At 41.2% G+C, this 17,217-nt stretch overlaps 1 protein-coding gene and 1 long non-coding RNA gene across 13 annotated transcripts in view; one reads left to right on the top strand and one right to left on the bottom strand.

Annotated features, from left to right (window-relative positions):
• The first annotated feature begins 47 nt into the window (after positions 1-47).
• On the top strand, positions 48-5,017 carry LOC135313860 (uncharacterized). The gene is made up of 4 exons (XR_010373349.1): positions 48-141; positions 1,058-1,146; positions 4,122-4,233; positions 4,942-5,017. It is a non-coding gene; the product is annotated as an uncharacterized LOC135313860 (long non-coding RNA).
• The window catches only part of DOCK3 (dedicator of cytokinesis 3), a 222,954-nt gene continuing 209,964 nt past the window's right edge, over positions 4,228-17,217 (bottom strand). For 6 of the 12 annotated variants that reach the window (XM_064454097.1, XM_064454101.1, XM_064454099.1 and 3 more), the window contains 5 exons: positions 14,519-14,637; positions 13,474-13,561; positions 9,923-10,045; positions 9,222-9,304; positions 5,736-8,736 (listed from right to left, as the gene is read on the bottom strand). In XM_064454097.1, coding sequence (XP_064310167.1) covers positions 8,233-8,736; positions 9,222-9,304; positions 9,923-10,045; positions 13,474-13,561; positions 14,519-14,637 — 917 coding nt within the window. In that variant the 3' untranslated portion in view covers positions 5,736-8,232. Of the gene's footprint in view, positions 5,332-5,735; positions 8,737-9,221; positions 9,305-9,922; positions 10,046-13,473; positions 13,562-14,518; positions 14,638-17,217 lie in introns of those variants that run through there. The other 6 variants (XM_064454098.1, XM_064454105.1, XM_064454103.1 and 3 more) reach the window with 4 other exon arrangements.

Genomic DNA, 17,217 nt, shown 5'->3' with positions numbered 1-17,217 from the left:
GGCGAGTTTCCCCGCCTCCCTTCTCCGCCATTTTTGTTAAGGGAAAAACGTCCTCGTGCGCTTCCTTACGGCTGCCTGTGGGCGCCATCTTCTAAAGGGGCAGATTCTCACACCTGCGGCTGGGCCGGGCTGTGGGGCGCGGTGAGCCGAGCGGCACCTGGGGGCGGTGGCCGGGAGCAGGCGGCTAGCGCCGGGTGCCCCTTCCTCCGCTAGGTCGGGCAGGGTGGCGGTTTGGGGCGCGGGAGGGCGCGCTGAGGCGAGGCGAGGCTGCGGGCGGCTGCGCCGGGTCCTCGAGTGGTGCGGAGCTAGGCGCCGGTGGGAGCTTCGGGGTTCTGTTTTTCTGGGCTCCCGTGGGCCGAGGGTCTGTGGCGGGAGGCTGGGCGGGGAGCGCCGCTGTGGGGGGTCCTGCGGCAGGGGTGGGCTGCTTCTCAGCTGTAGTTTCCATGCTGGTAAAGCCCTGCACGGGTGGATTTTGGTTATACGTGTACAAGCTGTGAGTTAAAAGGTTGAATTCTTTGAGGTGGGGCAGCTGAAAGCTGGGTGGTTAAACTTGTGAATGCCTCGTTTCTGGCTTTTTTGATGGTTGTTTTTGTAGGGCCAAGAAACTAAATGAAGGGGTTTTTTGTTTGTTTGGTGTGGTGTTGTTTTTTTTTTTTTTTTTTAATTCCTATCCTTGTCACTGTGTCTATCACCTGCTCCCAAATCCTTCATAGGGTGTTTTGGCAAGGGCCTTGAAAAATCCCTGACCCTATGAGTTTATCACTTTAATCCTTTTGAAGCTGCAGGCCAGTTGGGGGAGGAGAGCACACTGTTGCATGTTTCTTGCCTTGCGGAGCTGTATGTTTAACTGTGCACGTCCTAGGATATAATTCTAGGAAAAGTAGATAGAGGCAAAATCATATACACCTGTGCTACAGCAAGGGAGTGGTGTCTTAGCTTGGTGGGTTCTTTTGGTACAGAAAGACTGATGAGGCAGCCTAGGTGTGCCTGCCCCAAGCAAAGCCATGGTAGGAACTGTGGGGAATTTTTTGATATCTAAGTCTGAATTTTCTTACAGGTCATCAGCTGCAAATTATAAGCCTGATGAGGTGGGACAGGCAGGATGGAGAGGAGGAGCAGCCTGGTTCAGCAAAGGTCACGTAGCAGGTGAGTGGTAATTAGGGCACTATATCTTGCCAGTGTGATACATCATGTGTGTTTATCAGACAGAAGAGGTGGTGGCTCTCAAAATACGTTTATTAAGATTGGTAATGATATTGTTGTCTTGTTTGTTTTTTAAATCAGTCCATAATGATTCCCAGAATTACTCACTACCAGTGTACTTCAGGAAGGTTATCGACTTTTCTAAATTTCTGCTGATGGCCCATTAAAGTCACGCAGTTGTGCAGAGAAGTGGTTGCTTGGATTGCCCTTGTTTCTTATCAGTATAGTGGCTAAAAGAGCCACATCAAGAAGTGGCTTGAATTAGTTTGAAGTAGGGTTTAAATTCAGAATTAGGAGAATTTGGGAGCTTCACAATAAGGAGGAAGTTTAATTATGCAAGGATTGTAGTTATGAAATAGAACTTCAAACAAAGTAGGAATTTTATACATTTTTATAGAACAGACTGTGTGACAGGATAGGATTTTATTTTATTTGGTTTTGGATTGGGAAATGAGCCTCTCCATGTTTCAGTATAGGATCCTCAGATGGCTCTGAGGAAGACCAATGACTCCTTTTGATTTTTTCTTTTTTTTCTTTTTTATGTATAGTTTATTTTCCAATGTTTCAGCAGCTAGGAAGGATTGCCTTTGTTTTACCTTCTGCCTCTTTTTTTGATCCATGGCAAGGTTTTTAGGGTCCTGTTCATTGCACACCCTCCAGCCACTGTCTCTGTGAAGTGTTAGGGATTTGTCATATCTGAAACTTGTTTGCTGGACAGCTTGTGGTGGTCCTTGGTGGTGGTGGGACATTCTGACTGTTACCGTTCTAAGTTGGATGGGTGTTGAAAAAGCAGAAATCTTTTTTTCTTTTTGTTTTTTCTTAAATGTAGTCCTTAATTTCTGTATGTATAAGCACTAAACAGTAATACTCACACAAGACTGGCTAAGCCTCAGATCTTCCTTTAGTGTCACATGCTCAGGATACTTTGAGTTCTGTCAAGATTCATGGATCCTAGCGTTTATCTCTTACAAGTGACTGGGATGAGGATTTAGTTTTAGATGCAGAAGTTGGTTGTTTTTATTGTTTAGAAGTCCCTCAGTTGTTAGGGAGGCTTTAGCCCTTGTTTTAATATCACAGTTCAAAGTTTGAGTTAAAATTATAGCTGCAGGATATTAATCAATTAATTCCCTCTTCAGAATAAAGAAGAATCTGTTGAGAACAAGGAGGGAGATGAAATCTTCTTGTATGTGGGAATTTGAGATGGACAAAATGTAGGTGGAGTTTTGCATTGTTATTAGGAAGATGCAAAGGGTGTAGGAGCCAGTGATGAGTGTTCCTAGTCCTGCTCTAAATTGTGTGGATAGACTGATTAAGCAGAAAGTAAAGTGGTTAAAGTGGCTCAGCTTCAGGTGTTAGTCTGTGATGACGATGAAGTGTGTTCTGTCAGGGTGGAGGTGAAACCAGGTTAGTTTGGTGGAAAAATGTAATACAGTACTTCTGTGAGCGAATGCTGAATAGATGCTGAAAAATGTAGTAGAACTACTATTCCAAACTTGGTTTTTAATTTATGTGGGATTGATAGTAAAGCCTGTGAAAAGGGAGAAGTATAGGTGACTTGTCTCACAACTGTAAAGCAAAGACCTGTAGCTAGAACCTCTTAGCACTGGGTCATGTAGCTATCTCCATACACACACATCGAGAGTGTGTGTATGTGTGTATACGTACATACCTAGCTCTCCTTCTGAACAGTCTGTTGCTGTGTCCATCATTTAAGAAGAGTCTACAAATAGAGGCATATTTATGCAAAGGTATAGAGGGCTGAGTCTTTATCAGCTAGGTTATAGTCCTTTCTCTTCTTATCAGCTTTATAATGAAATTCATACTGAGTCACACAAATCATATATTGAAACTGTGGTGAAGCTTTCTTATTCAGATAAGGAGAGGTATTTGAATGGGGTATTTAGATTTTAATCTGCCTAGTGTGGCCTTAGCTTAAATACAGCATTTACTTGCACTGAAAAAATCATTCTGTTGGTTTTAACAGAAACAAGACGGTATTGTTAATGCTTGTGTAAAGCTGAGGGCTTCACACATTTTGTTCTGTCAAATACACTTTTTATTTCCTATGTGTGGTTATGTGTTTAGCTGAATAAAAAAAGTAGTTAACTAAGATTTGGTGTACAGCCATTTTTCAGTTGTGAGGTGAACGCTTCAGCTAAATCACATTTTGATATTTTAGGTGCGCTTTGAAGTATTTTGTTACAGTTTACCTCTTCTCAGTATTTGTATGTGGTATGTACTTAATGAAAAGTGTGGCTTGGCAGTCTGTACATCCCAGGGCCAGCTGGTTGTTATATTTTGCTGCTAAATGTCTTTTGGGACAAGCTTCATGAATTTTTTTGTTGGCTTGTCAAGACAGGGTGGGAGAAGTGGGTTACTTCTGTTTCCTGCACCTTGACCTGGTTTATTAGTGCTAATGGAAGAAAATGCACATCTTTGTGCATGTGGAAATCACTGTAGCTCTTAATTCCCAAATCCTGTGTTCCCACATGTCTTAATTACTATTCTTTCACACCCATTCTTTTAAAATGATTGGTATTTAACTACTTAAAATTGAGAAATGATATCACTGCCAAAATGTCATGCTATTGCAAAAAAAGTGAAATAAGCCATCACTCATCAAATAGCAATCTACACAGTGAGTGAGGTACATTTTGGAGGAACTAATTGCTGATTCAGTTGGTCTTGCCTGAAAACTGTGTTCAAGTTTGTGGTAGACAAGGAGGTGTCTCAGGCTGTTGTTGGCTGTGTCATATAAATCTACCTAACTGATTAGACTAGCTGTTCGATGTGCCTGATGGTTGCTTTAAGAAGCTGATGTTAAATAAAATAGTGTACTGTCAGCTAAGATAGTAATGTGGAAGTTGTTTCCTTGCCACACAGTCCTTTTGGCTGCCCTGTTCTCCTCACTCTCACAGAAGTGGGAAGCGATGGCTGTTTCTGCATACCTTGTGAACATCTGGAGCTGCCCCAGGATAACCCTGTCTGGAGGGCAGCAATGAACATAGAGCTGTACTGTTTTAATATCAGGTATTAATCTTTAATTCCACATCACAGCAGTCGAGTGAATGAGTAAGGGAAAGAAACCCAAAACAAACGGCAGATATTTACATCTAAAATTCACACCACTTATTTGTTGGTTCTGGAAACATGCTATCACAATATATACAATGAATTACCCTTAGGACACTCGTACAAATTATTTTTTCCTTTTAAATTTGTTTTCCATTATAGATAGGATAGCTGTTTTCATTTTATTTTAAACATGAATACACAAAAGAGAAGTGGTTAGAGGTTTTTGCTTTTTTTAAATAAGCACAGAATGCCAGAGGTTAAAAACACATTTACAGGGCAGAATACCAGTCAGACATCACAATCTATACATTTTTTGCTCAATTTCCTGTACAAATACACAGCATTCAAATGGGGGTATTTACAAAGAAGCATGATCAGAGGAAATTTTAAATATCATATAATTTGTTTCCCAAAGGCTCTTGTTCTCTCCAGCCTCCCCAGTTTTGGCTGATTCTCCTACAGAAGGGATATGCAATATCCCTTACCTAAAAAGGTTAAGTAAGCCAAAAAGCAAACAGAGGAAGAGACAGAAAAGAATCTTAGTCTTGCGCACCATAATATAACCAACCCAACCGTTGACAAAAAAAAATTTGTAGGATTCAGAGAAATTGTTTTAATTGCTTTTCTTCTCCTACTGTAGTTCCTTCTCAATTTTTGTTTCAGATGGGGCCAGCAGGTACACTGACAATGGAGAGATTTGTAGCAGAATTCCACCAATTTTCTCCAGAATGCACATGCTATTTTGTTATGCAAAGGAAACCCAATGGAGGCAAGTACATATTAAGTTTGAATTAGAGTTAAGTATAGAATGATATGGTCCTATTCAAAACATCCTGTTGACGTGGTTTATACAAGGAATCTTCAAATCCTGTTGGGCAAGTGCAACAACTGCTGTTGCTTCCACCTATTCCAGGGCTGAGCTTCCTGTTGGAGTTGTATTATGCTATAAGACACCCCACCCTACAGAGAAGTTAGTTCCAAGAAGTATTAGTTCCAACATTCACAAAATCTTAATAATAGTCTTTCCATCTTCTGCCCCCTTTAAGGCAAGCACTGAAAAGGGAGACAAAATATTTGGTAGATATCAGAACAGTAACAGAAATTTAACTCCAGAGAGGCTTAAATTTTGTAAATTCAGCAATTTATTCCATCCTTCTCTGTGTGGACCTGCCACAAACTGGGTATTTGTATACATCATCAGATTGATCTTCAAACCCTTACAAATACACAGTAACATCAGGCTCCCAAAATGGACTCACTGCTGTTGTACAATGTCTCTAATCAGAGCAGGATGATATGTTTTGAGACACTGATTAGAGTGCCAGTGGGCAGGTTTTCCAGCTGACTGGGATTTTGTCTCATGATAGTTGCATTCTTGTTTTTGCAAAGCTTTATTTGCAAGACCTGCTGGGTTGTTTTTTTTTTTTTGCAATAAGGAAGCTCAGTAAGTCACTACATTTATCACTTCTAATCTTCCTGCCACAAAAAAAGAAAAAGGGGGACAGGGGAGATGGAATTGAATACTTGGTTCTCTTAAAAACTTCATTTGAAGAATCTCAGTCAGATTGGAGAATAGGATATGTGACAATTTTTCACTCATTTCTAAGGAATTACCTTGACTTACCTTTACAAAAAACATAATTTTGAGCTGAGTTTTCATACATGTGTTCTATACCAGAGATCCATCTTGGTTCATTAATATTTAGGACTGTCCTGCTTTTGGAAAACTCTCCTTCCTGCTAGTAATTAAATATCCACCATAGGCCAGTTTTATTATCATTGCCTTAATTGTGAAGGATATAATGGTTACAAGCAGCCTGTGTTAATAACAAAATAGAGGAAGCAAGAGAGATTTTGTTCCAGCCAAATAGGCCATTTAAGAAACAAAGCTGTAACTTAATAGTTTTGCATGGGCTAGAGCTTGAGAAAGACACGACACAAATCCTCCTAAAATCCCCTTCACACAACTGCTGAGTCCAGACTTTGTACAGACAGACCATCTTTAGAAGAGTTCAGGAGCAATGTACTCTGCCCAGTCACTGTAGTTCGAGGTAGTGCTAAAGGTGACCTGTAAAAGATTTATAATATCCTTTTTTTGCTTCTTTATGCTATTTATAGCATGAGAAACTGAGTGGTTAGGGCAAGAATTGAATATGAAAGTTAAATGCTATCTGACACTCATTTATATGGTGGCGGTAAGTCTCTTATTTGAATGTACTTCAGCTTTTTCAGTAGTAAGAAAGAAGGTGGTCTGTTACCGTCCTCTGGAGGCTAAAATGTGTGTGGGTGTAGTAGGGGGAAGATATATTGTTTGTTTATCTAAAAACATTAAATATTTGATACTCTGACTGAAAGTTTTTTGAAAAATATTGAAAATAGTAATAAAGGATTTCTTATTGTTCTTTGAAAAGAACAGACCTTTGCTCTATTACCCACAGAATCTTCTGGTTTGTCATGTACTGAACTAAACAAATACTGAATAAAAGGCTTTGTTTTGTGTTCATGGACTCGCACTGTTTTCACCTCTGCATAGTTCTGTTTCTTGGGTGGCTTTTTAATTTTTATTTTTTGAAAGCGCTTCAGCCCTTTTTTGGAGCTGCTGGTCAATAAAAAAGAACAATAGGTGGGGCTGTAAGGGGGAATGCTGTATTGTTGCTGAGGAGAAAAGAAAAGAACCTTCCAGAAGAGAGAAAGAAGCGCTTAAAGCTTCTTCATACATTCTAAAGAAGCAAAGAGGAAAGAAACATTATTTCTTTACAGGTTGCCTTTACAATCCCTGACTCTAGGGTGTACACTATCTACTGGGCATTTCTTGACTCTTGAATGTTTTCTGTCTACTGTGAGAGATGGAGATTCTTTCTGCACACCAGCTGCAGTGAGTTTTTGGGTGGGACGGAGGACATTATGTTAACAGGGAATGAATCTCAGCTCCTGGGTGATGGAAGTTGGTATGAACTGTGATGTTCAGCCCTGAGGCAAGGATTGTTGGATATGATGCATTTAAGCCACCTTTTCTTCATTGGCTGGGTCATCAACCAGCTGTGGCATGAGAAGCTCAATTTGGTTGTGTGTTGTGGTTTGTGTAGTGTGGTGTTTGTTTGTTCTTTAAACTGGAATAGAAATGCTGGTGTCAACAGCCTGCCTGGGCATGGGAAAGGCCTACAATTAGATTGCAGCTCCAATGCCTACTAACCTCCTCTCATCCTGTAGCACAGATGAATTGCGTATGATTCCAATGAGAAAGCAGGTTGGTTTAGCCAGTGAAAGCAAAAGTTAAGAAATCAAACAGTACGTAAAAACCAAAGGAGGCAGAGTTTGTTGGAAATGATATCTTGGAAATCAGTGCATCAGCACTGGTAGATTGCCTCAGCACCTCTGAACCAATGCAGGGAGATCACTGCACAGGTATTTACAATCCTGCTCTCCAAAGAGCCAATTTCTTCTTAGAATTGCCATCTTTCCACTGCCTGCAGCTCATGTACTTTCCAGCCTGACAGTTCATAAAATCCCTGATTTCTGCAATGAGCTTTCACTTCTGTACAGCAAAGAAATATGTCCCTAGTGCAACTGCTTCTACTCATGTGCGTCTCAGAACTGGGAGGAAAGCAGTTTCAAAATCAAGTTGCCATATTCCTCCCTTTTTTCCCCTCCACTTAAAATTGTATTTTTCAGCTTCTGCAAGCCTCTATGGCTTGTGTGCCATTTGATGTGGTTAAGAAACTGCAGAAGGAGTAAACTGTCCACTGCACAGAAAGTTAAAAAACATAACAGAAAGGTGTAAAAAGAAATTAAAAAGGAAAGCAGCAACCTCCCATGCTGGCCCAATTGCTTTTGCGGGCTCCAGACATAAACTTGCGGCAGTAGAAAATTGGTTTGCTGTTCTCCAAGTCTTTATCTCTCTCCTTTGTAGTCAGACCTGGAATGTTGATGCAGGCTGCTTACCAGGAGTTGTCCCTACTGCTCACTGATGCCATGCTCCCATGCTACCCTGGCCTGCTCTTCCTTTCCACCACTCACTGGTTGGGATGCTTTACGATGCAATGGGCGGTGTTTCTCATCTTCAATTATCATCCCCTCCTCGTTCTCCATGTTTGGCAGTCGGGAGTGGTAAGGTTTGGGGGGTAGAGCAGGAGGGTCCATGGTGTCCTGAGGAATGACTCCAGATGGAGCAGAGTGGCTTCTGCATGGCTGGGCTTTCAGCGACTCTAGGACATCAGGCTCAGAGAGACTGTACCTGACAGGGAGGTAGGGTGTCTCTAGATCTTCATCAGTGTTCCAGGCCTGACTGGGGACAGAATCCATGGTGTCTGTGCGAGGAGGTGGTTCAGAAGAATGTCCAAAATTGCTCTCACTCAAAGAAGAGACACCACTGCTGGCACTGCCGGATAAAGTGGAGTTGCTGCCATCTAGGCCAGACTGCGGACTGGTGGGTGATGCAGGGATAGGGTGAAGAGGGGACTGTTCGGAAAAAAACAAAACCAGGTTATAACTGACAAAGGAGGCAACACTGTATCTTCTGTCTTGTTCCACATTTTAGTTTTTGACAGTGATGCTAACAATGGTGCAGTTCCATTTGTGTGCAAAATGTCAATGATTATTGGTTTATATGTGCACTTTCCTGGCTTGCATGCAAGTACCTCTTGTGGGCAGAGAAGTGCATGCAACACCACCAGAGCTGTTAAAGAAACAGTAGTTGAGGTGATAATCAGGGTGCCTGAAATCACAGCATGTGGTGCAAAGAAGGAAAGTGGAAATGCCTAGAACATGTGTAAGCTATTTCTATAGAATTCAACCCTGGAACTTACACATTTTCTCATTTGTAAGTTAAAAATAGTGTTTTCTGTATTCAAAAGCTGCCTGGTGGGGGTGGAGCGGGGGGTTCTTCAGGAGCCTACTCTTTTTCTCCTACAGCCCTCTCTGCTCTCCTGCCACTTCCTTTTTACCTTGCGCAATGTTCGTGCAGGCAGTGCCGGAGGAGCGTCACTGAGCTGGTGATGGAAGGCATCAAAGTGCAGTGAGTAGTGTCCTGGAATGAGACAAGGATCAGAAATGGCAACTTGTGCTGCCTCACTGCGGTGAAAGAGCCTGGGTTTTAGACTGTAATGCCAGGTAACAGCTCCACACGCTGATAACTCCACTCCAACCCAGGGCTTCCTTTCTGATGGATACTGTGGAGTGCACCTGTCACATCACAAAATGCTAACGAGAAGTTAAGTGCAGTGATAGATTTCCACCCACCCCTGTTATCAAGGATCTCAGGGCAAGGCAACAGGCTCATAAACAATGAGTATTTGAAGTTTCATTAAATAGCTTTGTAACCTTAAATTTCCACTGGTGGTGGTTGTTGGCAAGAAGCCAGGCCAAGCTTCAACGTTCACACACCTAATTCAAGTCCCAAAATACATGCAAGTCCATTACTATAAGGGCTGTAAAAATTTTGAAGTTTTTTTTTTTGGGGGGGGGGAAGAAGAAAAATTGACAACTTTGTCCAGTGCTAACCTAGCAGACCAGGAAAGACTTCAGGGTTTTGTTTCTGATCTTTTACCCTAAGAAAACAAAGGCTAAAGTCAGCTTTCAGGTGGTCTAGGCTTATCTGTGGGTGACTGCAGGCATTATGCAGCAGGCCTACTGGGCATTTCCTTACCATGGGGCAGGCTTCGGGGAGGTACTGGTGGGGCCAAGATGCTCCCAACGTGGGCAGACAGGAATGGCAGGGCCTCTCTGGTTCCGCTGTCTAGGCTCCAGCTACTGGGTGCTGCTGGCACAGCTGAAGGATTGAAACAGATTTAACTTGGGTAATGTAACAGGGAGTTTGTGGGGCCAGGAGGACTGGCTTTCCAGTGAGCTCTTTAGTAGTAAAGAGACAGATTCTAGGGACTGAGTGGTAGGCTTGAAGGCATACAAAGACATCATCTAGTCTACAGTGTGTTAAGTTTATAGGTTGCTTTGTTAAGGAAGCAGGAGTTAGGTGATCGTAGTGTTAGTCTGCCCATCTCACTTCCGTGACCCCCGTGGCTCATTTCTAGCAAATTTGAAGAGCAGTAGAACTGCTAGGGTTTTTTTTTTTTTTTTTTTTGCAAACCAGTAAGTAAAAATGAATCTCACTGATGGACCAGCAGTTAGATCTCAGTTGTGAGCTGTTCTGCTTGGTGGGAAATGATGACAGAGCAGAAAGGAATGTGTGGCAAAACCCTTGGGAAACACAGGAATGCCTGTTGCTGACCTACAGTGGCAAAGGGAAGACTGAATAAAGGACATGAGGGCAAGTACACCTCAATCTGTTACATAAGAAATTGTGACCTTAAAGCCCCAATATACTAAGCTACAGCACTGATAAAAAAATTTGATCACAAAATATAAAGGCAGCAGTTTGGACTCCTTGTATTACAAAGTCATCTGTAGAGATCAAGGCTTTGATGAGGAATAGAGAGAATATGAGGAATAGAGAGAGTATGATCTTCATTACTTTGTTTTTCATAGAAGTAAAAGCTTCTTTCTAACATGAACATTTTTCAAGACCTTGAGAATTGTGTCAACCTTAAACATTAAAATGCACCTTCCTTTCTTCCAAACACACTGGAAGATGTGATTCATTCTGAGAAGACAGACATGCAATAAGCTTATGCTAATTTAAAAACAAGTACGCAATTTCTTCAGCTTTGCAAAGAAAAGAGAAAAAGGAAAAAGAAGTTCAGTGAGCCTACCAAAGAAAACTGGGATAAAAATAGCTTTTTCCATCTTCAGTTTGGAAAATGGAATTGTGGAGAAATAAACATGGAGTTTGACATCTGAAGAGAATTTCTCCTTAATTGAAATGCCTACAGCCATTTTTGGTGCATTTCTTTTCTAAAATGACTTTGAAAGGTTTCTTTGACTTCCCCCCCCCCCCCCAGTTCATGAGTTATCTTGAACACAAGTTCCCCAAGACCTAAAATTCCCTGAAGTAAAAAAAAAAAAATCACAAAGGGACAGCTTCATAAGAAGGAACAAAACCCATTAAAAATATAAAAGTAAATGTTGTTTCTAAAGAAAGAGACAACCTCGAACTGAGAAAGACATACAAAGATGATATGAAGAATTTTGACAGAAAACAAGTTCAGACCAAGGCATACATCTCCACACAGGTAATGTGGCTTCCAGTGAATTTTCTGAGTACCCATACACATACCAGAGTGCTCCAATTTGCGCTACTGCAATTGGTGTCAAAAGGCTAAAACAGAGTGACAAGATGCATAACAATGCCAGCTACACTAGCCTTGCCTGCAATATACCAGCATCAAGTGAAAAGAACAGAATGAACCCTGATTTGCTTGGGTTGTAAAATGATTGTTGTTTTTGGTTTTGTGTTTGTTTTTCTTTTTTTCTTCTTTTTAAACACCAAGATGTAGTAGAATAATGCAAAGAAGAGAACGTGGTACCCCAGTGTATAATCCATTTATACTGTCTCCGTATTCCCTCATTCACAGCCTTTTGAGTATTTAGGAGTGCTGGAAATCATCCTGAGGTCAGATGATTTTTGAGAGTGGCTGTTGCTTGTTAAACCCAGTGTTTTATCCAAAACACTTTGGAGAGAAAGCTACCCAGGGAGGTCTTAGTGCTCTGTCCTAGCCCATTTCTCTCTCCAGGACAGTGTTCAGTGGCCAAGTTTAATTAGCAGGGAAGCTGCATTGGACCCATTCTGCTCTGGGCAACTGCTGTCATACTGCTGTCAATGACAATTACTAAGCAGAGCTTCTGACATGGCAAGGAAGGAGGTGAGTAGATTCATGGGGCATGACTCTTAACAAAAAACAAGGCGGATGGCATTCTGACTTAGAAAGAATGATGAGGGTTCAGGGGCTGCAAAAAACACCTGTAACTGCATTTATGCTACCAACCTGGCTGAAAAGCTGGGATTCCCATCACACCATCCCCTAAGAACAACGACTGACCATCATAATCTGTGTCTTTCATGGCTCCTTTGGGCCTCTGGAGGGCATTCGGTCTTTGATCCCCTTCTCTGCACTATATACTACACTCTTGCATAGTACTGCCCACAAATTCAAGTATTTTTCCTACACATGTAATAAATACTTACCTACCGTCCTTTCCCAGGTCTTTCTCCTGTCCAGTATAAAGATCTCACCACTGTGATATGTTCAGTTCAAACTAACACAGCTAAAATGGAGCTCTTAATCCCTCATCCCCTAGTCTTAACTCTCTTGTCATTGTTCATTATTGTCATCAAGTTCTCATTGTTATCATTCTGCCATTTATTCAGAACTGTACATTGAAACCAAAAGCCACTCTGGACTGCTCTGTAAGGCTGTCTCATTGTTTAAATAGTGTATTCTGATTTATTAAAAATTCTAAGATAAAATTTGGATTTTTTTTTTTTTCCAAAACGATACAAGTTAGTTCAGGCACAGCTACTGAAACAAAAATACTGATAAAAGTCTAATGGAGTGCATTATGTAGGTCAGAATAGAGAACTGCGATGGTCTTTCCTGGCCTTAAGAATCTTTTTTAAGATACCATTTTTCCTAGCCCTACACGTGACTGTTGCTTGCTTAGGCAACCTCCTGTCTCAGATTTTGATTCATGAATCTTGTCTGCGTCTGGTTTTTCAAAATGATGCCTTTCAGATATTTTGAGCCCATCACTTTGTCCATGGCACCCCTTTCACAAGATCCTCCTTTTCTGTTACACCAAACTCTTTTTCATGTCTTTTTTCTGCAGGGGCTCTGCCTATTTTTTCCAAAGCAGTTAGTTAAAAAAAGCATATATTCCTACTGATACATAAATAGAAAACTACCTCAGAGAGAGATTACAAGAAATGTTAATACTTCGAACAATAAATGCATATTCAAAAAAGCAGTATATCTCATTATTTAAAAATGCAGTCTTCTTTCAGATGACTTCTGATTTGCTGCTTGGAAGTTTTGCTTGCTAAAGGCTGCAGGATTTATTTCAGTAACAAAATGCTAAACTCAGAAAGCTTTCTGAAATAAAGAGGTTTGTGCAACCCCACCCTTCTGTGAATGATCTGAAATGACTATAGGTTGGCAGAAGGCCCAGTTAATTAAACCGTTAATTAAAAAAATATGGGAGAATGCACTCTGCCAGGAAATGTGGCAGCCCATTCGTTACTTGCTGTAGCATGACCAGAGTAAAAATATTTCAGAAATCATGCATGCTAGGTAGGAAAAAGAGTACCTTTCTCAGCCACAGACAGGTTGGGATCACTGCAAGGTTTGCATGGTCCAATCATTTGCTGGATGAAGGCGCGCTGGAAATTTGGAGGCTAAGAGAGCAGAAACGTTAGCACAGAAAAGTTAAAAAAACCCAGAAGAGCTGGTGCAGAACCCTGCGGCTTTCTATTTGCTTTTTTTTTTTTTAGCAAAGGAAGTTGTTTAACAAAAACTTCATGGAAACCTTAGGCTGTGTCTACATTAGCAAGTACTGCAGTGCAATGCTAGTGGATGTCCATAGTGTAACAGTGTGGAGGACCCACACTTCATGCTGCTTGTGTTCTCTGGAGGAGTTATTTCAAACTAGCTCTAGCCTGGTCTTGTGCCCATTATCGTCAGCTCAAATGCATCACGTGCCTTTCTGGAGCTTACCTTTTGCTTTGGTTTCATTTGAAAGAATTGAGTTTGCATGCTCTGAGATCGTTCTCTGAGGAGAATTGAAGTGCAGTAAGTGGGCATGATCAGGGCATTCCCTTCAAAAGTGCATGCCAGGGCCAGATTAAAATGCTTATGTGTAGGCACACCCTGAATTTTTAATTTGTCCAGAGAAAGTAGTAGATGTGGGCACATATTGTATGGAGACCCTGTATCAATATGTTATTTCAGCCTCTCATGGTTTTTGATACCTCTGGAAATCACCATAAAGCTAGTTACAATCAACTTTGAGGCTAGACTGCAGGATGGCTGTGGTTCTAGAAAGATGAATAAATAAAATGGTATGACTACTTGCAGTGGACCACGGCTTATAGGATAAGAAGAGTCCATTTTCACAACACATATCTGCAATTTTAAGTGTCATTCGTTACAATTTGTATCAGTTGACTACCAAAGTGGGTGGCTCTAGGGCGCGATTAATATGAGAAGTTCTGCGTTGCCTTTTAAAATGATCCTAAGTAAGTTGTTGAGCTTTCCAAAAATAAAAAGGGAGGCTTTGAAGTGGTCCAAACTAGTAAAAATAAAGTCACAGTTTCAGGTGGTTGAACTGACATAAAAGAAATGAGATCTGCTACCTGTCCGTTTTCCATGATAGCTGCTGGATACATGGCGCTGCTAGGTCGGTCCCGATGGGTTGGAAGCAACATCATCATCTCCCGAGAGTGGCGGTACTTATCTGGTAGAGAGGGAGAGCCTGTAAACAAGTGAGAATAATCACGTACACATGACAAACAACAGCCATGTCTCCGCATGCCCAGTGAGCTAGTCCTCCTTTGCAATTTGATCAGACGGATGATCTTACAGGACTCAAGAAAACATGGTGCCGAGCCCACTAAGCAGCTAACTGTTGGTGGGGTGCATAGCACGAAGATGAAATAAGAACTGGCTTGTTATAGACAATTAAGGACATACCAAGTAAGGTGTGTAAGATGTAGATGTCCCTAGTTGTATGTTGCAAAATGCTTCCTCTTAAACAAAAAGTGGGCATCTGTGAGGAGTCAGCTGTGGCTGTGGTGTACAGTGCCTAATGCTCCCTTGCCCCATAAAGTATTGTAGAGTTGTAGAAATGCAATAAAATAGCGCATTTTAGGACTAAATGTGGAAGAAAGGGATAAAAACTTGAGATACATTGTTCAGTTAAAGCAGGAAGCTACTTCATTCCTCAGTTCTGGTAGTGATAGTCTGAGGTGTTGCCACTTAGCTGGCGATACCTTGGTTAGCTTCCTCTTTGTTAAACCAAAACAAAAACCAATAATAAACAGAATTTTCTATAAATGTGGATGGTACTTTTCTTGTAATGCCGCCGGGTAACCTATTATTACTGCTGAGTGCATTGGTATACTGAGCCATTTTATGACAACAGGATATTCACCAATGCTTGGAGTTATATAGTAGGAATTTCCTTGACTGAACTAGTAGTTATCTGTATAGTTGTCATTTAAGATATTGGGGTATTTCATGTAAACAGTCTCCTGGCATGTGGAATTAGTTGGGACTGATGCCCTTCAAGATGAGTGTCACATAACAATATGCCTTCTGATATGCAACAGCTGACAGTGGATTTGCCAGAAGTGACTTCCTAAAGTCTGATACTACTGATACATGCATCCTGTCAGATGCACAATATTAGGCAGGAAATGATGTTCTGAAGCTGCTGGAGTGAGCTGTAATTTAGACTGATTTCTTTTCATTGCATCACAGACACGCACTTAACAGATGGCAGCACACAGCGCATTACAGAGCCATGCCGGCTTTTGGGGAATACATGCCCCCTTTTGCAAACTTTCCACAACCACACACATTACCTGAACAGCACTCCAATGTATGAGCAAAGGCATTGGTGCTGGTTAATGCAGCTTTTCCCCCAGCAAAAGCAAACATGCAGTTTTTGGGACTGATATTCAGCACACAGTGGAAGGAACAATGTGTCCAGCAGAATGCAGGGTAAGGTCCTACAATTGCAACAATTCCATCGAGGTGGCAGATCCCAGATTAATCTACACCCCCACCCGGACATGAACAGCCGCAGAATATCTGCATTCTAGTGCCGAACTCATTTTCTCCCCAGACATAAAACAGAAACATAATTAGACAACATTATTTGCTCTTATATACAACATCAGCTTGGAAAACACAGTGTTAATGCTTTATGCTGAGTCTCTTACTGACACATCACAGGTAGTCCTGTTTCTGCATGACAAATGTAAGGATGCTGAACTTTTAAGTGTGCCTAGAACTACACCACAGCACAGCCTACGCTGTAAACTTTTTTATTTATCTTGTAATCCTTGCTCTTTTGTATCCAAGATACAAACCACCTCTATGTCCCATCATTTTATATGGGATTACAGTTCCACAGACCTTGCATCGCATGACCTGAAAAATCCCACATGTGCTAAATATGGTGGCAGAGTCTAGTTTACAAAACAGCTCTGCTGTTCAGTACCCTAGATTTGGAAATAACTGTAGCTATAAAGCTTGTAACCAATTATGCCAAGTATCCAGTCTGCAAGCAAAATTAAGTACTCATACCTCTGAATTGAGGGCCACAAGAGGAGTGGCTATAACTGAAGCTTTTATTAATAATCAGGCCTGCTTCCTTGGGCAGATAGAGAGCACAATCGCCATGGCTCCTTTCAGGGACTGGCAAAACTTAAAAAACAAAGTCAAAAAAAGCTTTTAAAAGCTTCCAGAGCAGCCAGTGGCCATATAAACCGCTGCAGCATGTATCAGGGCTTATTCCTTTTAGCTTGTAGCTTGGTACCCTTGATGTGCGCAGCACTGTATGTACTGTTAATGAGAAAGGAAAACCTATGCTGAAGCCAGAGGTAGTTTTTTAATTATGAAAATATTAATCCAGTGGTGACAAATGTTAGTTTTAAGGAACGAAACAGAAAATTAATGTAGTTACACTCCAAACTCAAATAAATCTTTTCTCCTGATTCATGAGTATCATTACTGTTGTGAAAACAGTTTGCTCATAACTTTTTTGCTCTAAGAAGGAAGCTTTTAATGTAAGTATACGGGTTCTTGCAAAGTGCTAAATAAGACACCAGGACTCATTTTCTACACCTTAAAAAGGAGGCTGTATTGAGAAAGCAGTAGGGATGCCTTAAGAGGAGCATCATCAAGGATCAAGTGGGAGTTGCTTTTAGAGTACATCAGAGGAGTCCCAACCACATTTTAAATGAAATTACTGAAAAAACCCTAACCCCCTCCTAGCACTTTATAAATCTTTTTGCATTACAATTTCTGCTTAGCGAATGTCAGCTTA

Source organism: Phalacrocorax carbo, chromosome 6, assembly GCF_963921805.1.
Source record: "Phalacrocorax carbo chromosome 6, bPhaCar2.1, whole genome shotgun sequence".
In the NCBI taxonomy this organism is placed as follows: Eukaryota; Metazoa; Chordata; class Aves; order Suliformes; family Phalacrocoracidae; genus Phalacrocorax; species Phalacrocorax carbo.
This window is presented reverse-complemented; position numbering and strand designations above follow the sequence as displayed.